This window comes from Falco rusticolus, chromosome 5 (genome assembly GCF_015220075.1).
Source record: "Falco rusticolus isolate bFalRus1 chromosome 5, bFalRus1.pri, whole genome shotgun sequence".
NCBI classification, from domain to species: Eukaryota; Metazoa; Chordata; class Aves; order Falconiformes; family Falconidae; genus Falco; species Falco rusticolus.
In genome coordinates, this window is record NC_051191.1 from 75,300,676 (window position 1) to 75,325,122 (window position 24,447).

Genomic DNA, 24,447 nt, shown 5'->3' on the forward strand with positions numbered 1-24,447 from the left:
AATTTCTGCTAACCTTAAGGGGTGGAGGAAACAATTTTTCATCAAGTCTTGGTGCCACCAGGAAATCACATAAATATAAGTAGTTTTGGTACTCTGTTGTGATTTAAATAAGTTTTTAGCTTAACCTCATTAAAAAAACAACGACCCACCTTCTATTTACCTGGAGGTTAGAAAGGTATTGTGGAATTCCAAGACCTATGCTGCTCACCCTCTAGCAAGGCATTTAAGCATACATTTCAAATTGAGCAGTTGAGTAAACATTTTGCTAGTCTGAGAGCACAGAACATGCATCATGAACGGGGTGACATGCTAGGTCAGTACCTCTGTGCTCCTGCAACAGCATTGGGAACCAGATGGAAGAAGTCACAAGGCATTGAAAATCTGAAAATTTTGTTACAGTATTACAATTTCTTCCCTACTCCCCTACCCACTCACATCCTTCTACATCAAGGACATGTCTACACAGCTCTACAGGCAGATGAAAGTGCATTCTTGCCGTGCTGCAAGCTGACTAGAAGCTATGTAAAGTTATTTCACGTTCTTCTAAGCCTCATGAATAAAGCCCCTGCTGAAAGGTACAGTGTATTAGCTTGTGCTTCATGCCTGATTTAGACAGTTTGCATCTAGCTGAAAAACAGAGAAACACATGCATGCAAACTACAGGAGCCTGTGGTTATAACCAGTGCCTTATCTCACTCCACGGTAAATGTAAAGGGGTCATGAACCTCAGAGAAATACTACTAACTCCAAGAAAGCAAGCTTTTTTTTTTTTTAAGTTTACAAACTACTGAAATACTTTGTTGTAACTAACAGGTAGCAAGCTCAACCTGTCATCTGAAAGCCAGAGGATTTCTTCAACCTTTTACGATTTCTTTTTTTTGGGTAACCATTTGAAAACTTGATTCTCCAACACTAATGCTTCTGCACATCAGAAGTTAGTAAGTATGAAACCTTTTTTGCTACTGTGTCAAAAGCTTTTGTAATCTGTACAGAGAGATACTACAAGTTGAAGTCTCTTTGCAGACAGCCTTACTAACTTTGCAAAATATAGTGTAGCCTGCTTTATCATGGTCTTTTAAAAGGATAGCTTGAAAAGAAGAGGTGTAAGAGCTGATGGAACTATCCATAACACACTACTGGCATTTACCTGAGACTACTTTACGAAATCAGCAATGTCAAGTTCAAGGCTTGGCTCTGAGCATGACATTTGAACAGGACAAAGAAAACAGAATCTCCTCCGTGAATTTTAAAGAGAATTGTGAACGCTCCCTATCTAGCCATAACAGGCTTATTTTTCCAGGATGTGACCTCAAGTACCAGTTTGTGTCACTCCTCCACAAATGGCTGTAGAAGAGTTACGTCTGGACAGAGCCCCCCACCCCAAAGCCAGGCAGCAGAGTGAGGGTGAAGCTCAGGGTAATTCCTCATAGATGAGTCAGTTCTGCTTTCTCTCAGTGGTGCTCCCTCCTCCTCTCTGCTCACAGTATGTCTAATGGCAAAAGTGAGGAGTGGCAGCATCCAATCAGCCTGAAGTCAGTGCAGAGGAAGCAGCACAGCTATGAAACATGGCAGGCTGGAGGAAGATGAAGAAATAAAGGAAAGAAAAGAGAGGACAGAGAAAAAAGTGGAAGAGACATAACTGTGATGACATGGCATATTTAACAGTCAGTGTCTTACCATCATGTCCCAGGCTGCTGTGCCCACAGATCTCTCTGTGCCTCTGTGTGTGTGTGTGTGATGTACAAGTGTGTACATGCACTTGTCTGTGTGCCTGTGTATGCATTTGGGGTAGGGGTTGGGAGGCTGTAAAAGATTTAGTAACAGAAATCTCAGCCTTGCTTGGGACACATTTGTAACTTTCTATGCACTGTGGGTCAAACATTTACAAGAATGCCTTTTGCTTCTTGTAAAATCAACCACAGGAAGGGCAAGGAAGGATGTAGTGGTGGCAAAATGCAGAACCCACCATCGCCCTGAAGAGTGCAACGACAAAAACTGAAAGTCTGAGCTCCCCAAAATAAACTGTCTGTGTTTGAAGGCTGTAACAGCAAAAAAGAGGAACTCTTGGTCTTGATTCTGCTATTACAGAGGGACCAAAGAGCTGTAACTACAGCAAGTGGTCACAAGCAAGGGTCAGGAAAGTGACTGAAGAGCCACACTGGTTGTAGAAAAAAACAAGTCAGATAAACTGTGAAACTGTAAGGAGCACAGCAAAGAAATATTATGTAAATCGGGCCAGCTAAGCCAAGCGGAAGACCCAGGCACCAAAAAGCCACTTTTGACACAGCAAAGCATAAGAGGGTGTTTGGAGAGTGGAGCCAGCAAAGGAACCCAGCAACAATGGTCTTACTGAGGAGGGACTACGCTCATATCCTGCCCATCCCAGGGCGAGCAAAAGGGCACACATGGAAAGAGTTTGGGGTCAAAGATCAGCAGCCTTGTGCCAATAATCATAGCTTTTCATTAGTGGACGAGAGAGAAAGGCCCCAAATTACTTGCCCTTCCATTGCTTTGTTTTGATACAGGCTTTGACATGGGTGCAAAGCTATTGTAAACACACACACGTACTGTGCTACAGAAATGTAAGAAAAGGAAAACAGTCCTTTTTTTTGGTAAAAAGATGGATATTTTTACAGCGTACAGAGCCAATCATGCCATTGAATTCTACAGAACAGGAAGGAGCTCAGTAAATTGCTGTAAAAATAACCACCAGCCTTATGCAACCAAAATGCCGACTATGGAGCAGGCATTTGGAATAGCTGTGGAGTGGCACTGTGGACCTCCACAGCACCCTGAATATCTGTCTAGGGATGGAGCTTAACCTACACCTCAGCTAGCTAGTATACCCTTGGTAGTGACCTCTTTTGTAAAATGATCCCAGAAGTCACTTCATATACACCTTTAGGTCTATATTCTACTTCCCAAAAGTTATTTTCCACTGTTGCAAGTCCTGTTAAGTCATTTAAGACAAACTGTAGGCAGAAAACATAAAATACCAACATTTTGATTTGGCAGGCATTTAAATTTTCATTGTAAGCATTCATACAAGGAGTATATATATATATATATATAAAAATAGTTGTACAAGGTTACATATATATATATATATATAAAAATAGTCGTACAAGGTAAAGAGCTACAAATGCTTTCTAAAAATTCTGTCATCTTCCATGGGCATCTTATGTACAGTCCTACATACAACACAAGAGTAGAACATGGTCCAGCACAACAACAACAGCATAATAAGGCTTACTTATTTAAATGTGCTGCAAGCACACAAGCATAACTCAGTAACTGTTTTTGCATTCCTTGCTTGAAAAAAACATTGCATAATACTGGTGTAACTATAGATCATTTTCTTTTCTTTTTCCATTGAGTATTCAATTCCTAACAACACTTAATGAGCATAATGAATGTAGAACACACCCTATCCCCATCTGTTTATTTCTTCTTACTTAGTAAAAACATTTTTTAAAAATCTGGTCCTTACATGAGATACCAAATGCTATAATTTATGATATATTGAAGAAATATGTGGTCTTTATTTTTTTAGTTTACAAAATCTTTTCAATGCTCTTAACGTAATTGAAAAATAAACTGATTTTGATATCAACTGCTCTGAAGAATTAATATCCCATTAAATAAAAATCTTTAGTGTACATTCTACCTTTACCAGCAAAAAAGCAAAAGTGATCAGAAAAAGCTTGAGGGCACTACAACATAATTCAAAAGGAGAAAACAATAAAAACACCCCATTGTTCTTATTGGCTAACTAATACATCTAAAATAATGGGAATCTCCGCAATTCAATTCACTTGGTATCATAACTGAAGCTATTATTTAAAATACACCAATAATGATAATGAGATTTAAGATTTGATTGATATAAGCTGTTTACATTAAAAGAAGACAAAGGCAAGTGGACATTAACTGTTTTGCTCTATGTCATTATTTCACACAAGTAGAGCCTACCAAATGCCATGGAGTGCCTATGCATACAGTGAGACTGCTCACTTGTTCTGCTTTCAGCAATTTTCCAGACACAGTCATGTTGTACACAAACATGACCCAGAAATCACCAGAAGGGAAAACTCCCCTTATTGATCAGACAGGTTTTCTGTAGAGATTAACCACATTACACTTTTCTGGAAGCAGTCACACAACAAATGAGACATACCTGATGTGCCAAAATGTAGATATTATGGCCAACATCTTTTGGGGAGATGCCATCATCTCCATTCTCCTCCTCATGGTCACATTCGAGGCCTTGGTTATACGCGTTCTTCATCACATCCACCTATAACACAAACCCAACGAGGGAAAAATGAAATACATGTCATTCTTGGGGAAAAAGCACACTGTGTTTGAACACACTGTTTTGTTCAGCTCAAGCCTGGATGGGTGCCCTGCAGTTCCGCAAGAAGATCGACCAGTGGGAAAAACACTTTCTATATCAAGACAAGCTTGGAGTATTTACAAAGCTCCAAACTGCTGCCTTTCTTATCATCAAAACTGCCACCACGAGAAAGAAACAGGAAGACTCAGCCTTTGTCAGCAGGTATTTTCACAAATGCTTTTAAAAGGGGATCTACAGATATGGCAGGTAGTGCTATGAAGCACTTCGAGTGCAGCCAGGATCTCCCTATGGATAGAGCAGGCTGCAACATCACTCAGCATTCTCCACACAATTTAACAGAAAAAAAAATACCTAAACCAAACAGAAAGGAAGATATGGATTTGGGCAGGGTGCTGGGGAAATTCCAAAATATTCAAAAGTCTCCTACAGGACCAGTGTGGGGGAAATCCTCTGCTCCCCACGCAGGGCCTGACCCTGCAGTTGCACCTTAGGGATGGCCTCATCCTGCTGACATGCTACGTTAGCGATCATGCCCCAAAACCAGCAGGCCACCGGGCTCTGTCTAAGGGCAGGGCTGATGCCCACAGATCCCCCACAAACCATTGTTTCAGTCACTTCTGTTACATGGTCAACTGGATTTGAAGTAATTTCTCCAGATTTCCAACCTATTTACAATTCTTGAAGACCTACACAAGCAACATGGTTGTTCCAAATACAGCAACAGCTGTTTATAATTCTTGTTCATGAGACATATATATAAAAAACATACATATATGTAAAATATCTATATTATATGTCTACACACACGTTTCTGTTAGCACTGTTTCACAAACTGTACAAGCTTAATTTGCCAGCCCCTGACAAAGTGTACTTTGAAGACAGTCTACCAGAGTATGATAATTTAGTTAGGAAACAATTACAGAAAAGTGCTTGGAACGGATAAAAATAATGAAGTCGTAAAGACTGAAATCATGCATGCTTGATCCTTTTAAAGTACTTTTTGTGAATTAGTACTATCCTGATACATTGTGTCACCATATGCTGCCAACACTTTTCAGCTTAGACGCAGGTCATTTTTAAAATGTTTTAATGACAGATTTTTTTCAGCCAAAAGATTTATGAATATTCAGAAGTTTTCTCACCAGTTCCCTTGGTCTCATGTTGAAAAGGATTCTTTCCGCATTCTCACTGTCGTGCCTACTTTCCATAATAGCCAGCAAAAGCTTGGAGGCATTGTTCTGGAGATACAAAACCAAGTTAATGCAAATTTTAAATCTATTTCATGGATTAACGACCCTTACATTTGTTTTAATTGAGATTACGAGGACCACTTTTTTAGCGGGTAAGATTTTAAACTACTTGCATCTTTTATTTTACTGACATATTTAATAGGGTTTTTCTCCCATTTTAATGTCAGCGTACCATAAGGCTAACTAACCTTGCACACTACATTGGAAGAAGCATTTGAAATATAGAAAAATATAGAAATATATAGAAAAATACAGAAAAATATTCAGCTTAAATACCTTGCTCTACATTGTGCACAAGAAAGGGTATTAGATTTCCTTTTCACATTGCCCACCTAGCAATTCTTGCCGTGGCTTTCTGTTAAAACATACTCAACAGAGGTAATTACAAAACATATTAGACAAAAGGCTTCATCGCTCAGGCAGGTTTCCTTCCCCTTTAGTTTTTATAAAGTCCGACTGGTTATTATTTCAAAGGTTATAAAATAAACTGTTTTCATACATTCCTGGAATTTTGTTTCACTACCAAATATTCTTGGGGGAACATACAAAGACATACTTTACTTTGTCAACAGGCTTCTTTTCACAGAGACCTCTCCCAAGGATTAAATAGCACGAGCTTTAGCAGCAGTAACCCAGTAGTGCCTTAGACTTCAGAGGCCTGTCTGCCTGCCAGTTAAATCAGCCGTGAACAGGAGAGGAAGAATGGTTTTGGAGGTTTGGCCGCTTTCTGGCAGAGCACGGTTGCCTTGGTTCACCTGCCGCAGTGTCCCCTCATCATCTGCCACTGTCGACCGAGCTGCTGGAGGCAGACTGCAGTTCTGTCATACAGGCAGGGGCCCGTAAAACTCTCGACCCACCATACAACCTTGTTCTCAGCTGCTTATTGCCAGATGTCAGCAATTCAAACTGAAATTTGTCACAGCAAGGGTACGCCTCAGACAATTAGTATGGGCAGTTTTGGTGGACAAGGGTTCAGATGTTTTGGGGGTTGAGGCAAAAGGAAAGATACTCTCTACATGATCAAGCAACTTCTGTTGTAAGCATCTTTTGTATCTCCAAGTTTTGATAGCAGAGCTGAAAAACTAGAGCACTAGAGGCCAAGATAACACAATCATGCAAGTTGTAGTCCCCAGGAAAGCCAGCCAAATTTGTCCAACTCAAAAGCATTTATAAAATTACAATTTGAATACCATACTGTAGAAACTTGCTAGTTTCATAGCTAAAGGCCCAGAGTTTCTTCTTGGTGGGCACAGAATCACAAAAGCATGCAGGCTGGATCACACAACCACACATTTGAGGCTGTCCTCTGGACTAATCTTTCAGCAGTCCCACCTCCTGCCCAAAGCAGGTTGGCTCAGGGCTGTGTCAAGCTGAGGTCTTAGCATCTTGAACTGGAGGACTGTAGGATGAGAAGTCAGCTGCAAAAGGAATGGGTAGATGGAAAGAGGGTAGATTAACAGAATGAGGATTTATACATGACAAGGGAACTAGGACCTTCTGGGAGAGGAGACTGGGAATCGAGTGAGAAGTCAGAAGACTTGGCCTGGACTTGCCAACACAAGAATGAGATAAGGACCAAAAAATAACAGATGAGAAGAAAAGACCAGACTGAGACTGGCTGAAGGAGAACAAGACTCCATATGAATTTTTCAATAGCTCTCCTTTCATTTTGCTCCAAAATCAAACCAGGACCACCCACTGGAAAGGTCTAGTCTGACTCTTTACCTTGCAGCCTACACTGCAGAAGTTTAACATGCACAGGGAATGAGATCAGATGGAGGGAAAGGATAGCATTAAGTAGGATTAAAATAATTAGGATTAAACTCCTAGCAGGGTGCTGCTCTGAAGAACTGGATGATTCCTTTTCTGCTGCAGTTTTTCCTTGCAGTTGTAACCAAGTCAGTTGTGGTAACACCGGCAGGATCTCAAACTGAGGATGAGTGAAGGGGACAAGACAGGCTGCCAAATAGCTTGAGAAGGAAGGAGAGGAAACAATGGAGGAAAGCACCAGTCTACTTGCTCATGGGTGAGGAGGACTTTGAAGCTATTTCCCAGTGCAGACAATCCTGGGGATGGAGAGAAGCCTGCTGCAGCTTCCAGGAAGCGAGGAAAGGTAAAGGGTGGGGTGGATAGGATTTTGCATCATCAACAGCCAGCTTCTTGCTACTGAATCAGCAGAAGTGGCATACCGTAGCCTAGGATTACAGCAGGCAGGCACATCCTCCAGGTTTTTTTGTCTCTGATCATGTGCCCCTGACATTGAGATGCTCATTTGGCATTGTGTTCCTCATTTTCTGCATGCTTTGAGGCCCTAGGATCTGATTTCCATCCCCAGATAGCAATGAGGAAAAGAGGTCCGTTACTTGGAAAATACAGCATAAAGTTCTTCATGACACATTAGTACCATGAAAAATCATTTCCCAGGTACTACAAACAGGACAGTCCAAAATACTTCTGTCCTTCATTTCTTTTTACCTGGGTTCCCACCTCATCTCCTCATAAAAATTTTGGAAAAATAAATTAACGTGTGAAGCAACTACATACAGCAGAGTAAGGTGCTATGAGAAAAGCCAACAAGACACTCATATTAGGCTCCATCTATCCTTAGACTGACAATGTCTCTTCATCCCGCCACTACACAGAGTGGCAGATATTGAGGTCATACTGTGTGCCAGGGCTTAAACAGTAGTCAGTCAGAGAGGCCAGGGGGTCATACTCAAAATAACAAGAGGCAGAACAGAACATTTGCCATCTGTGCACACTGTCTACCCTGCTCACTAAAAGATTTGGGAGTCCAGTGGAAAATACAAGCCATGAAGATGTAATTAAATACCACATCACAAACTATGTGCAAAACAAGCTAAATTAAGATGACATGGGAAAATACAATTCTGCATTGCCTTTGCTTTGGTTGCAGGGTATGAGTTCAACATATAATGTTCCCTGAAAACAGCGTCTGAGCTTGTTTGGATGTGTAAGCGTGTGAGCCTATATACTTTGCATTTTGTATTTTCACTGCAAAATTTATGTATTTGCAACTCCAGAGCTGCCTATGAACACTGACAGATTGTCAATGTTAAACATTACCTGGTAAACTCAGTGCTATATTATTTTTATGTATTGCCACTCAAAATCAAAACCAGTAACTTCTTAGTTTGGACCTAATTCTTGACAGCACATCTGACCCAGCACTGTGTCTAGTTCTTGGGTCCCCAGTGCAAGAAAGATATGGATGTACTGAAATGAATCCAGGAAAGAGCCAGAAAAATGACTAAGGGAATGGAGCATATTTCATATAAGGAGTGGCTGAGAGTTGAGACTCGTCACCCTGGGGTAGTGAGGGATCAAAGGGAACTTATCAACATGTATAAATGCCTGATGGGAGGGAATAAAGAAGAGGGAGCCAGACTCTTCTCAGCAATGCCCAGTGAGAGGACAGGAGGCAACAGACACAAATTAAACCACACAAAATTCTATCTAAACACAAAACCCACTTTTTTACTGTGATAGTGATCAAACACTGGAATAGGTTGCCCAGGTGGGCTGTAGCATCTCCAGCTGCAGAGATATTCAGCCAGCCATGGTCCTGGGAAACCTGCTCTAGCTTGAGCTGGACGGTTGGACAAGATGATCGCAAGATGTCCGTTCTAACCCAAATGACTCTGCAGTTCTGTAAAATCAGAATAATTTCCACAGTTTGAACCTTTGGTATCACTCACCCCTATTTTTGCTGTTTAATTAAGAGTAAGGCACGTATAGCCTCCTGTGAACTGGTCCTTGCAGTGATGTCTCTAAACTTAATTTTTGGTTACTACACAGAAAAGATGTTCTACAAGCACTTGCTACTTTCACGATAATGGCAAATCAAAATGGAACTGGAGTGAATGCAGCTAAGTCTTTACAAGATTGAAATTTGGACTTCAAAAGAAATGTCTGCATGTTCAAAGTTAAATGTCTGCTTAAGTGTTTTGCTTGAGGGGGGCTTGAATTACATTGTCATTCACAAATGTAATTAGTTATTAAAATCATGTGTAAAGCACTGTTGATTCCAAGTTTCATTGTACACAATATATAGCTATATTAATTGTTTTATTAGACATCCATAACACTGTCAGTATGATGCAATGCAGCTACCACCAAGTATTTGCTGGTTTTGGGGAGGAAACAGACCATATGCAGTGGAAATACTTCATTCAGAAGGCAAGAAAAGGCAATAACCCAAGGCTCCTCCTGGGTAAACCCTACCCTGCTTGGCAGGCAGTACAGCTGCAGAGCTCCCCTCTGCACGCAGTGGCACACAGACTGGAGGAACTTACCTATGAGCCTATCCAAGTCTTCACAGAACACAAAACAAAATTACAAGCCCTCCCAATCTACTGTTCACCCTCCCATTCTACATTTTGTCCTCCCCCTCAGAGGACACTGAGAAGGGAAATAAAATACAACATTTTAACCTTGTTTTCAACTTTATTTGACATTGCAGGTCACCTGTTATATTATTCTTTTTTCACAACATCTCCTTCTCAGGTAATTTTTTAAGAGTTCAGTATATACTGAGGATGCCTGACTTGTCACATGTCTGTACAGTGCTGCTGTTTATCAATCCTGTGAGATTTTATGCCCACAATATAGACACTTCATGTTAGCTATGTTGTGTCAGTTTGATAGGGTTTTTTTTTTAAAAGAAAGCTGAGGGCATACTCACAAACACAACCATGGGTCAAAAGGCCTGTGGTAGAGGGCCTGATAAAGATTCAGAAGAAGAGCTGAATTCATTTGCAACATTTGTTTTCAAAGGCTGTTGAGTATATTATGCTACGGTGAGATTAAGTAAATGTCAGGTTGCCTAGAGCTCTTGCATAGGTATGTCTTCTACTATTACTCAAATTTAAATAAACAAATTTAAATTTACTGTACCTTTAGCTGAAGCACCAAGTCCATGCAGTATTTGCCAAGAGGATTTATGTCATTCAAGATGAGTGCAATTATAATATCAATCCCATTTGATTCATGGGTGGCTATGCAAGTCTGCAAAATAAGAGAACAGAAGGCGGGGGCGGGGGGGCACAGGCAGAGGAAAGGGAGGGAATGAATGGGGGAAAGAGGGAGACAGGATGGGCAGGGGGAGGGAGAGAGACAATATGCACCTTAGCAAATTTCCAAAACAAGGACCCAGAACATGAAAGACCTTGTAACAGCAATGAACCTCCCAGCCAAAGCAGAGCAGCCTGAAAATGTGCCACAAGAGATGCTGGGGTGACTTGTATAGTACAGAACTAACCCCAACACTGCCAGTAGGGAAGTACGCAACTGCAAAAAGGGTGGTGCAAGCTAAAATATGCTTGTAGTGAATCATGCAGGATTTGGCACCAAGTGGTACAAGTTATAGACAGCAGCCCACAGCAGCACTGCCAGACTGAGATGCATACACATGCAGAGACATAAAAGACATGCTCGAATGCAGGCACAATCAAATTTGCACACTCAAATTCTTGATTTGCATTCAGCAACCAGTATTAATATCGTTGTTATAGCATGAATTGTTCACAAAGACTAAGGTTCTTCACATGCACCTGGGCATGTCCTGCATAAAAGACCGTTTCTGGACATGGAATTCAAAACTGTAACTATGACGAGCAGAAGTTCCCAAACGCCTTTATAGGTGGATTCCTGGACCTTCTAAGCCTTGTCGGCAAGTGTCAGCTATACAAAAGCCTATGGTATTTTTTCTTCTAGCAGGTTTACAGCACAATAGGAAAGGAGTTTTCCAGAAAGACAGAGAGAGGGAAAAAATGAATGTGGAGCATTTGCCTCTGAAACGCACTGTATTAGACTTGCAGTTGGTGTAAACAAGTGCAACTCCAATCCTGAGTGACTTCCCAGCAGGTAGGTCTAAGTAATAAGGTGTAACTAATCATTCCCTTCCACTATCAGTGTTCCTCCAGTGCTCCTCAAGTAAACTTGTTGGAGAACATGTTAACTTGAAACGTGTTTTTTTTCATCTCCAGTCCAGTAATTATTCTTTTTTTACAGATGTTTTTCCCATTCATTAGTGAATTAAATATGACTGTTTAAAAATTAGTCCACTAAAGGACTTTTTTGTTTGTTTATTTTTAAATTATTAAGTAATGGCAGTTGATTACCAGCAATGGCAATAATAGCACTTTACACTTCATTTGTGCACATTAATGAAGTAGCATTAATACTGCATGTATTTCTTCAGCTACTTCTAGTATCAAGAATAGATTGCCTCTGTAATTTTGCTCACCACAATTTTCCCATTGCTAATCCACAGCAAAAATTCTGCAATTTCATCCACTTTGATAACTTCACTACAGTTCTCTTCAGACCAAATATAGCAGCACAGAACTACATTCTTTACCTTTCTATACTGCCTCAGCATGGCACTGAAGAGACCAAAATTCACAGCTATATGACTTAAAAAGACTGCATCAAGCAAGGCACAGAAGATCAGAAGCACGGTCTTTAGTCTCATCCACTTCATTACTGATACTATAATTAAGATGCTGCTAGGTAGTATAGCAGGATAGTAAGTTAAACTTTGTGGCAGTTATGTGAATTAAGGAAATTGAGTGTTAGCAACCTATATAAAAAACAGTAAAGGCAAAATGTATGAAAATGAAGAAAACAAGATTGTGTTTGCAATGTACTTCCGCAACTGTGACTCAAAATCCAGTCTCATAAAGTGAGGTTTAAGCCACAGACCCACTGACATAAGACATTAAACTCCCTCCAAAAGGACTGGAAACCCTCCACATAAGAAGACATACTACAGGAAGAGTCCATTTTGAGTTCTGACTCAAAGGGATTGCTGAGGCCTTATGAAAGCTTGAAATGTGTTAAGTCTAGTCATAGCAGTTGCAAGTGGAATGTACGCTATTAAAAACACTGAATAGTTTATGATAAGCACACAGATACCATACATTCAGGTATACTCTTCTGCATCCAGAAGTTATTTGAGTCCTACCTGGTTTTCATGGCATGGACCTTGGCAATACTCGGTCAAACTTTCCAGCGTCTGGTTCACAAGAGCCACGTTCCTCTCATTGATGTAAAGCCCCAGTAAGCCCAGCCCACCTGTCGTGCTTCCACAGATACAGTCCAAAAACTGAAGGGTCTCGCAAACAAGGTTGTAATTTGTTTTATTGTTCTGATGTCTTAAAAAATTCTGGTGGATGGAGAAAAGGAACACACACACACACACAAAAAAAAAAAAAAGAAAAGAAAAAAAAAAAAGAAAAAAAGAGTTAGAGTCAAGTCAAATACAGTCTTTTTTCATGAAATATTGAACAGTACAATTTACAACCACACAACCGCTGTACCTTAGGTACTGAAGTACACTGCACTGTAGAAAATATATTAGGCCTTCATGCAGCAATTGAGAACTATTATCCGATTAAATCAGTAGAGAAAGGAGGGCTTAAGAAAGTGAACTTTGAAAACATGTGCATTGGCCTTAAATGTCTTGTATATGTCCTGGATACCTGCCCCCGTCCATCTACTACGACTTCTCTTGAAAGCTTCTTGCCCCACAGATGAGCAGGTGTGGTTGGCACATTACGACTGCTCCTTGGCAGTGTCAGTGCAAAATAATAGCTTAGCTCAAACCACTCCCAACACTGCTTTAAAGGAGGCTGCTGGACATGGCACTGAGGTATATTTGCAGAAAATTCATTTAGCAAAGGTTGCTATGGGGACAGTAATTTCTACCAGAGGAACTGATAGCAGGGATACACATAGCATCTTAAAGCCTTCAATCTTAATACCTAGGGAAAAGAGCAGTACCCAAACCTTGCCCAGAAACTTCCTGTGGTCTTCATGCCTGTGGTAAGTGATCCACCATTTGCGCACAGAAAATGTACTAACAGGGACATTTAGATACTTCTCAATTCCATGTACCTATGCTGCAGTCCCCAAGCAATTCTGAGGACACAAACATGATGGGCTCAACCACAGCAAGCAAGTGGTTCTTGAAGAGTTATTTTATTCCTTGGACCAAAAGAAGAGTATTTTAGACACCCCTCCTCTGTAACAGGAGGCAGACACAGGCATGTTTTTCTTATGAAGTTCCAGCTCCTGTAATACTTCTTTTGGAGCTCAGCAAAAAGACTTTACCTGGAGCTCTCGGTTGTGGTTCTCGCACAGCAGCTGAAGAAATCTCAGTATTGGCTGCATGATTGCAATGGCAGGGCTCATGATTGCTTCTTCTGCGGACTTCTCTTCTGCATTTGCAGCATCTGCCCCTGAACCCATAAGATCTATTTCTGGGTCCATTTCTCTTCTATACACTGAGTAAGCCTTGGATGTTGCAGAAGATGCTTCGGTTAACTGTCCTTTCATACCCTCTTTCAGATGCAGAGTTGAGTCCTTTACTGAAAAGAAGATAATTTTCCCTCATTTTTGAAACTCTTTCTCCTCATTTAATTAAACAATAAGAAAACAATAATAATGAATGCAACTTTTTCTTTGTTGGTGCCTAATTTTTCGAAGACCTCTAGGCAACTTACAAAGAGTATCAAAGCAACATTCATGCAGGGATAGCATGTTCCAAATAAACCACAAACCAGAGTGAAACAGAACATTAAAACAAAAAGCCCTACTATTTCTCTCCCATATACAATAAATGATGAGAACAATAGAAGGACCACAGGGTGGGAAATCAGTTCCTGTGCTTGCTCTTGTGAAATATTCCTATTAGCAGCAGCCTCTACTACTGCTTCTCTAAAAATATGGTTCTATATCTTCTACTGGTGTAAACTGGCATAGCTTCACTAATTTCGACAAAGCTAACTCCTTGTAACTGGCTTAAAAGATGGCCTATAGAGGAAAACAGTCAAAAGATGCAAATGATTAATAGTAATGATTAATAGTAAAGCTTATTGATCAACTTAACATAGTATCAGTGGTGCAGTACATGCAGTTTGAATATAATGCACTTCTCGCCTCTTTTACATGGGTGCCTCCTTACCTCTCTTTTTGGGAACAGAGATGGTTAGGTCACTATCATCATCTTTCTTTTTGCTCCCCAAATCAATAGTGTTCACTGTCACTGTCGATCGTATCTCCTGCTGAGCAGCTTTCATGCGGTCATAGAGGACTTTAAAGAATTTTTCTGACTTTTTTTGCTCCTTCAGTTGCTGGTAAGTTGAATACTGCAAAAAATATATTCTTTAGGTATCAATCTTCTAAGGAAGAGGAAATCCAAAAATACACTATTTTTTGTGAAACAAATGATGAATAATTACTTCACTTACACAGAACAAATGTTGGCCACTGCCTGGCCAGTTCTTTCACAAAGTGATATACAAGGCTGGTAACAAAGATTGATGATAACATTTTTGAATTTGGATAAAATGGTGAACACTGCTATTTGCAACCTTTAAAATGTCACAATATTACACTTAAATTACTTTGTGACACTCTCCATTTCTCCAGGCATTCTAGAGTTATAATATTCCATCTACAAATAATAGTGAAAAGTAATTGTTATTATGTAACAACAAGAGGAAGCATGAAGCATCTAATGAGTACTGTTACAGTTTAGACTATATACATTTTTTTATGCTTCACACAGAATCGGAATTAATATTTTAGGTTATTAAGTCCAGTCCCTTACTATTACTGTCAAGCAAACTGAGTACCACTTTCAATAGTTTACAAACCCTGTCTTAAAGTAAAAGCTTTTTACAGCCCCTAACAATTAATTTTAGACAGCCGCAACAAAATTTCACTGCATTAATGTTTTCTGGATGCTCTCTAAGGGTCACAGACTGTGTTATCTTTTTTACAGGATAGGATTCCTCTCATTTAACTTGTATAGTCCTGCAATGAGGTGTAAGTTGGTTATTTATGCTCCCTTCACAGGCAATGATGAAGTATAGGGAAATGCAGGGAGTGATTCACACCATCTCTCCTCTCTTATGATAACCGCGGATCATAGAGTAAGAATAAACAACCACCTTACTTGACTAAAGTTGCGTGAGACGGATACCATTCACAAAAATGAGAATATGTAGTTTAAAGCAGTTATTTTCTATGGACTGGGATATTTGTCTTCTCAAATTCCCAATTTTCTCTCTTTAGAGATTCTGATAAATGTCCCTAAACATTTCCAGAAAATAACTTAATTTTACTGTTATTATAAACTTGAAAGTATTGTAATTTTTAATTACAATCAAGAGACTGGAGACAATGCTCATATGGCAACAGCCCCATTAAAAGAAGCACTGTGCTATACAGAAAGGGACAGTTGAAAAATGTCTTCTTCTATTGAAAAGTACACACTATGAGATAAGTAACAGGGCATATTTACATTTGTATTATAGATATACACATTAGAGTGATACATGTTTCACAGAACTCACAGCAAAAAGGCTCTTTTTGTCTCCAGACTACATGCATTTGAAAATCAATATGTGAACAAGCAAATGAAATAAATACCTGTGTTTGTGTATTTCCACCTTCAAGCAACGCAATACCAAGCAAAATGCCTTCTGAGAAAATTCTGTCATTTTTGGTGTTTACTATAACATCTATGACTAGTTCTGATGCACCTTCTTTATCCAGAAGGCACTGAATATCAAACATGGTTACCCCAGACTTATCTGAGTCTTGTCCTGAAAATCCACCTGCAAATTAGACAAACAAATACCTTTCATTTTTGGTTCACTTATGTATATAAAAATGAATTTATTAGTAATAATAATTTGTCTCATGCACACAGTAGCAATGGGAATAAATTTAATTTAAAACTTCTGTTTCAAGCAAAATTTCCCTTGATACCAACAAGATTTTTGTGTGAAATGGCAATGTTGGGTTCTGAGAGTAAGAAATAAAACAAAACCCCAAACCATTGTTCTGTCTTGATATTGAGATAATAAAGAAATTGGAAATTACACTGATTAGTCCACAAACCCCCTTTTTTAAGTCTACTCCTGCATATGCTGAACTATGTGTATGTTCAGTGCTCTGAGACCACTTTTAAATCTGCTTTTCAATCTCAGGCCTAATCTATACAAAGATTGTGTCCTGGTGAATTCACTCCGGTTACGGCTAAGTCTTTCAAGCTAAATGCTTTTGCCAATAGAACTCCTAGACCATTAACATCACAACGACTTTCTTTAGGAACAGAAACGTGAATTAATCCAAATTAAAGGTGTGGTTTTAAGGAATTTTGTTAAATCATATAGTTCATTAAATCAACCATCTTTTATTATCACAGATTATCATCTTTCCTGCTATACTTATGTTTATATAGATGTAACTGCATCTACTTAATTAGAAAAAATATAGTACTACTTTAATCACTCAGTACTGCTTTGATTAAACCAGTTAAAATGGTTCAGACTTTGTTCCTGATGAAGCCATACACACACACACAAATATATACACACACAAACTTTCTAGAGACAGAACTAAAAAACCAGTAAATCTTTACTCTCCTGTGTGTCAGGGAGCAAAATTTGGTGTCCAGGATATTAAGACTGTAAACATTTCCAGTGTCTACACTGAACTAGTCAAGGAGGATCAGCTGGGTAATATTTGGAAATGTCCACAAATCTGGGCATGCCTTTAATATAGGCTGAAAATGCAATGACCTGGCTCTGTACCTAGCTTCTGTCTCATTTCCTATGACATACACTATTTTGGGTTTTCTTAGAAATCACTCTACAGTAATTTCCCGTGGCTTCTATAACAGGATCATACAAAAAGTTAGGTTATAAGGGACCTACACAGATCATCTACTGAAACTTTCTGCTTGTGGTAGTTAACAGCAGGTCCATCAGAGTCTGTCTGGTAAAGTTCTAACTACAACTCACACATTCTACAGCCCCCTGGGGAAATCTGTCCCACTGCCTAACCAGGATCTTCGTGAGAAGCTTTTCCTTGCATCTTATTTTTTTCATGTATCAATAAAGGATCTGGAATTTTTTAAAAAAATATTTAATTTCCAGAAACAGCAACATCTTTGTTCACATGTGTTGTGCTTTGCTGAATTTCTGGATGTGAATTTACCAGCAAATTAAAATGGTGTTACCAGTTGGACACACATTGAATGACTGGTTGGGGGGCATGGGGAAAGTCCCTACTTTGGTACCACCAAATGCACACCAGCCATCTGAGACAAGTGCATGCAACTTAAAAATAGGAAAAGTCTGATACTACCTCCCTTCTCACTGGTTAGAGAATGTATTTGATTTATTTACCAACTGAATCCCTGGAGCACTTCCAATGTGCCTATTAGAAAAATGGTGCTGCTAATTTTGTTCTCTTTAAATGATCTGTGTTGATTTACCTCCCACTTGTGCAGTTTTGCTGTAGCTGGCAGACAGAGGCCCAGTCATACCACTTCCATATTCTCCTTTAAAGTAGCGATATAGCAGTATTTTCCTTAAAGTGTTGCCCTTTAAGAGAAAGATAAAAATAGAAGAAATTAAGACTTCTGGCCAATTTCCTTTGTTTGAAAAGCAAGCTGTTTAACATAGATACATAATTTATTAGGTCTTTGCATTATAATTAGTAAGCATACAGATAGTAAAGTTGTCCAAAAACCAAACATCTAATGGTCTTACCCAACAAATCTCATGGGAAGAATTCTAGAATACTGTTGTATAAACTTTCTTTCAAGTTTATTTTAAACTTATTGATTGTAAATAAACTAACTCCACCTCAATAATTCTTATTGGCTATCTGTAAGATGTGTATATTGAAATAAATTTTACAGAGTCAATGCTGTGCAGTCAGTGTGTCTGTGCCCTACCCCACCATGGCAGCACTTTCTTCCTATTTTCTGAAGCTAAGTAGTATCACTCCCTTTTCTCTGATCTCAGATAATCCAGCTGATCACCTGAAAGAAGCCACATCACATGAAATATTAAAACAATGATATGACATTTGATAGAACAGCTTAAAACACATTCTCTGTATCTCCTTGTTCCTTTACTTCCAAAACCACAACCAGTCAAAATTTGCATGCAGCTCTCTGAAGATCTTCCCTTTCATTTTGCTTATGCTCTGCAACATAAGACATGTTGAATTAAGAGTCAGGAGGAGCAATTACTTGGCATTTTTATTTTGTCTTCAGTCTCTTGGGAACACCTGCAGTCAATACTTAGCTTTACAGAGGCAGGAGGTGGCACAACTGTAGGTGAATGCGTAACCTAAGATTTTATAAAGAAAAGAGTATGGCAAGGTCTCTGATGATTACCACAGAAGGGGTAAAATTGTTCATTTCAACAGCTTGCCAGTAAAATGGGATAACTTCTTCCTTACTTTTACTCACCTACTGGTTTTAATGAAAAATGGTTTTTACAAATATGTGCATCACAAGCATTCTCAGTACTTACCAGCTCACCAGCGCCTGCTCATTAGTGCAGCAGTCAACTTTTCAATTGAAACATCTCTGTGGCCACCACAGACAGCAAGCAGTGGGGAAGCAAGACCCAGACACACCTCAAGCAGCACTACCCATGCTCCCATTGTTAATTTAGCATTATTTCCAAGAGTAAGCCCATGCCACAGTGGGGCTTCTCTGCTTCATGGACCTCAAAGCCAATGGGCTTGTCCACCTCAAACAAGTGCCAGAACGCAGTACTCGGTATGTGTAGCCTGGCAACATAGAACTACCATCCTTTCTTCCATTTTGATGTTTTAATTTGATAATAGTCTATACAGAGTTCCCTCAAACAGCCAAGAAAAGGACAAGGCCTACAGTAAAATATCAAAAGCTATAAATACAATGACTGCAAGAAAAATAAAAAGCATCACCTACACATCTGTGGTGCCAGGGAATTTATTAGGGTAGATTTTCCAGGTGAGCTTAAGCCAGTGTGCTCTAGACTACACAGGAAGACAAAGAACCAGAAGTCTCTGAGGACCGCACACAGAGACAGATTCCTCTTCAGCCTAGTTTGTGATGGGGTTTAACCCTGCATGCATGGACAAGGTACACTAACCAAGCTCATAACAGATTTTGAGATGGCGAAGGGAACCAGCTCTTCCTTCTCAACATCCTGTCTCTAGCTGCGAGCAACTCCAGTGTCTCAGAGGAAAGTGAACCTCATTTTCCTCATCTCCTGAAGAAGACATACATACTATTGAAGAGAAAAAAGTCCCCACCAGAATTGATAAAGATGTACTAAGAACCAGGATAGAGTCCTTTTTCAAACTCTCTCAGGCATATATAGCACAGAATCGTAAAATCGTATCACACAAATAGGATCATAGAGCAGAAACCCTTCCTAACTCCAGACTAGGACCTCATCCAGAATGGGCACTGCATTGAGACAAGATCTTTTAATCAGAAAGGCTGGCATTTGCCATACCACTTGATTAACACTCAGCCTGAGGCAACATCCTCAACCAGCAATCTATGCAGCCTGTTGATGACTAACAGAGCACCGTGGTAAATTATATAAACAGTCACAGTGCAGTCACGGGAAGAAACAGCAAAATCCATCTATATATAGTTAAGAACAATACCCGTGGTCACAAGCTTTGTTGTTCAATCAAAACAGCCTTTATTTTATCAGGAAGAATGTTTAAGACCATGAAATAGCACTTGACTAATGAACTAACTGAATGGTTTAGTGCTTGGGTCTTATCGGCTGGCAGCAAGTAAGTGTTAGCACAGCTCAGATCTTCCTGCCTCATTACCTTCAAAGTCACCAGGAGAGGCAGTGATATGAAGATGCTTCTCCAGCTGGCTACAGAAAGGGGAAACCTGCTCTACCCGTATCCAAACTAAGGCACAGACTTCACTTCTTGTCGCAAAGAGCAAGTCTTAATTATTAGGATTCCTGCTCTGTTTTAACTCCTTCTCTTAATCTCCCAGGAATGTAGACAACACTTAAGAGTTCTAAGTAGCCGAGGTGTTAAAAGTCCAGGACATCGTGTTTGAAAAGTAGGAAAGTGGTGGAACCTCTGCTTTGGCTCACAGTTGTGCCAAAAATGTGCCCTCAGGCTCAGCTCACGTAACTGTAAGCTCAGGATCTTCCTCCCCTTTGTGATGACCCTTAGCAGCCATACGACTTCCCTGAGTCTTGTGAAATTAGCTGCCATTGCACAGAGCGGAAGAGCCCAGCCGTATGAACTGGAGTTGAGAAATGCGCAAATGCTCATGCAATGTATCAGAAACACCGGTCACCTCCAGCATATAACTGTGTGAGGCACCAAGCTAGAAAATGCCAGAAAGACCCTGCTTCCAGAAGAAGTGCTGATCCCACTAGTGTAGGCGTCTGGGTACGCTTTTATGGGAATGGCAAAATACATTTTCAAGAACAGCCCCATCATATGGATGAGACAAACTGCTGCCAGGGCAAGTGAGACAGCCATGCCATTGATGTCCTTGTAAATGGTTTCCTAACATAGTACAGCCACAGAATTAATACTGCCGAAAAGCAAACGATCACAGCAGTAGCATGAATAAGCCAGTCTGCAGCAACTATTACTGACACTCATGTTACTGAAGCAGAGGCCAAAAATAAAAGCACGCTAGGCGGCACAGTGCTATCCTCCCTGACTAGGTTTCTACACATGGCAGAAGTCCCAACCTTCCAAGCTGAATCTCTCCCTTGCTGGCTACAATACGCTTTCTTTTATACCTCTTATTAGGGTATGGAAGTGGCATGTAAACATCACTCAGCTGACTGCAATCCTTCTATAATGGCTAGAACATTGTATAGCTTTGAAAAAAACACAATGAAACATAACAGTCTTATTGTTGCCCGTGAATACCACTGCATTGTCTCTAACAAAGGCTAGGATAAAGACTGAGGACACAAGAAAGCAACAACTGGTTATTGTTGTTGCAGTTTTAAATAGCTAGGGATTGACAGACAAAAGTTTCCAATAGGGAAAAAATTATTCCAATAGGAACATGTAGACACAAACAAATTACGTTTTCTCAGTCCGTATTTCATTATACTAGTTGGTCTTTAAACTTGATTTAAATGATTTAATACAATGGTTTATTATTCACTTTCCTTCTCCGAGCCTGCAAAAGGCTGGTTCCGCATAAGGGTGGGGTGTTCCGTGTGGGTAAACAATGGCTGAGAGAGGTACGTAAGGCTTGTCATGGTTACTTATATCAGGACAAGCCCAACGTGTAACACTCCCCAAAATTATTTGTCCTATCTTACATATCCTTGAACACTTCTTAAGGAATTGCAATGATATTTATGATGTTCAGAAGGCTGAATGAGATGATGTGGTGATCTCTTCCATTTTCACTCTACGTTAAAATAATGAAATGCTCAGATTATCAGTGATAACACAGAAAAGGCAGCCACAGTCAACCAATATTTCTATGATATAGTGGATAATGTATTGAGTATATTTTAGTATTAGTCCAGGAGGATGCATGCAAATTAGGCTTGTTAAATCTTCAGATATGAATAACTTGCAACCAAGTCTAAAAGAGGAGCTGGCTGCGATCTCTGGTCTATTCATGCAGGTTTTCAGGAAGTTTGGAACAGATATAAAATCCCAGATAACTCTCTGGGAGAAATCTAATGTGAAATGATACTCTTAATAAAGTACATGGGAGTACTTTTTATACCTTTTACTGATACCAAACCCACTGCAGTGAGTTTGGTAACAATTCTGGGAAAAAGAAAGGAAGAGCTGATTTTGAGCTCCATTAACACAAAATTAAAGGAAGCTACTATAAACCAATAGCAGTTGTAATGTGTTGTAATAATTGCTTCAATATGCGTTTAAGAAAAACAGACCTCAAACTTCTGAAGATTATCTTCTGACTATGCTAATAATGAAAATACCATTCTGGTAGTTTGTTAAAACTGGTGGCGTGACACAATCCTGTCAGGCAAAACTCTTGATTAAGTAACACCACAAGGACAGTCATCAAATGGTTTAACTGCTACGTCACTGACAGAATTCAACATGCCATTTAAAGCAAGAAATCATAAATGAGTGCATGGGCTTCTAACGGGCAACCTCATACAGTATTTATTGTCTGCCTGATTTTTTTTCCGTGAAATAGAAGAACACAGAAAATAATTATTAATAGCATTTTAAAAGTGCACAAGTAGAAAAGGGGGTGAGGTCAAGTCACAAATAACAACCTAGGCATCGTTTATTAAACTGACTAGAAGCAAACAATATAAGCCTCATTATGTCCAGTTATAGATGTAATAATAAGAAAAAGCAGAACACCAGAAAATGGAGGGCTCTGTTCTAGGAGGCCATGACTCTGGGGAAGAATGGAAGGTCTCAAGTGAAAAATCAGTGGAATGGTAACTCCCAAACGCACACAATTCTGGAAAGGATAACAGATCTATTATGCAGGATTCTATTAGGTAGGGCACTATCTTACTTCTCCACATGCAGGGGCACATTATCATAGGAATACTGCATCACAAGTTGGTGTCCACAATTCAAGAATGCTGACAAACTGGATTAGGTTTGGAGAAGCTCCACAAGAGTGATTAGAGAGTAAAAGATGCTGTCTCATCAGAAATTCAAGGCTTCCCATCTACTGAGCTTATCAGTCTAAACACGAACTACATGAACTCTGTTTCTGACTATCTACATGAGAAATCTGATAATGGATGACTCCAGTCTAGAAGATAAAGGTATAAGACACACTAGTGAGAAGCTGAAGACAGAGAAATTCAGCTAGAAAAGAGGTAAAGGCAGTTGTGTTACTCAGTTTGTGGGTTATGATTTTTTTTTTGTTGTTTTATATAACAGTAATGGCATTTAGCTATTGGAACAGCTTAAGAAGAGGTGTGATAGTCTCTGTTGCTGGCAGTTACTAAATCACAACTGCGTGGCTTCTCAGACAGAAACTATTTGAAGATCTTGTGGTCTACATTAGGAGAACAAGCTGGGTGACAGAAACATGTCATCTCACATAATCTACGAAGACATCATGCCACCTTTTCCTGTAGTAAATATAGATGAGGCTAGAAGCCTGGCTTTCTATGAAGGCGGTTAAAAATACACCTACTTCTACACATTTCTTCTCATCATTTATAAATGAAATTTCTATTCTGCTTGGTCTGAGTGTCTGCCTTAGGATGACTTTTTTTGTTGTTTTTCACCTATTTTCAAACTATTTTGTTTCCTTATTTCCCTTGGAATCAAAACACGGCAGGAGAAGTAGTTTTGTGCAAGTGGCTTCTGTGAAGATACCATGTATGGAAGTTTTCTAACCCTTTAAATTATGATTCAGCCTCGAAATGTAAGATGGTACAGACATTTTCTCATCTCCAAAATAGATCAACTGAGGCATACAGCTACCATATGCAGTGTTGCACAAGCACTAGACTAGGAATAGAGTCCCAGAGTCTTGATTCCTACCGTGTCCACAAAGCGGAAAATTTCTGTCTTCTGCTTGCAAGCTGGGGGAGGTTGGTTGTTTTAGGGTGTTGGTTGTTGTTTGTTTGTTTTTATAGAGTGAGCTTTTTCCTGGTTTTGATCTTTTTGCAACAAGATGTTTTCATAGCCAACTGATAGTTGAAACGGATATATTTTTACCAATAAAATATGGCATCTAACAGCAGAGTTATTTGCACACTGGGATGTTCACTCACCCCAGGGAGAAAGCACTTTTAAACATGAGGTTGGGTCCAGCTGGTGTCCAGCTCTGCTTCCCCTAAAATCAATAGGAAATTTGCTAGCAACTTCAGGAGGAGAAGAAGCAGACATGTACTTTGCCTGGCAAAAGTTTTTATACAACTCTAGAAAGAAAAAAACCCCAAAATATGCACCAGACTTCATGACACAGTTCTCCTAGGAGAGCAGAACTGGCCACCCACACCTCTCAGCTGTCTCTCATTAGGCAGACACCCCACA

The 24,447-nt window shown here is 39.6% G+C and overlaps 1 protein-coding gene across 1 annotated transcript in view; it reads right to left on the minus strand.

The window, feature by feature from the left end:
• ITPR2 (inositol 1,4,5-trisphosphate receptor type 2) overlaps positions 1-24,447 on the minus strand; it is a 268,073-nt gene that overhangs the window by 63,517 nt on the left and 180,109 nt on the right. The window contains 8 exon segments of the mRNA XM_037387540.1: positions 4,178-4,297; positions 5,500-5,595; positions 10,525-10,635; positions 12,596-12,796; positions 13,744-14,000; positions 14,597-14,780; positions 16,069-16,256; positions 17,924-18,032. Coding sequence (XP_037243437.1) covers positions 4,178-4,297; positions 5,500-5,595; positions 10,525-10,635; positions 12,596-12,796; positions 13,744-14,000; positions 14,597-14,780; positions 16,069-16,256; positions 17,924-18,032 — 1,266 coding nt within the window.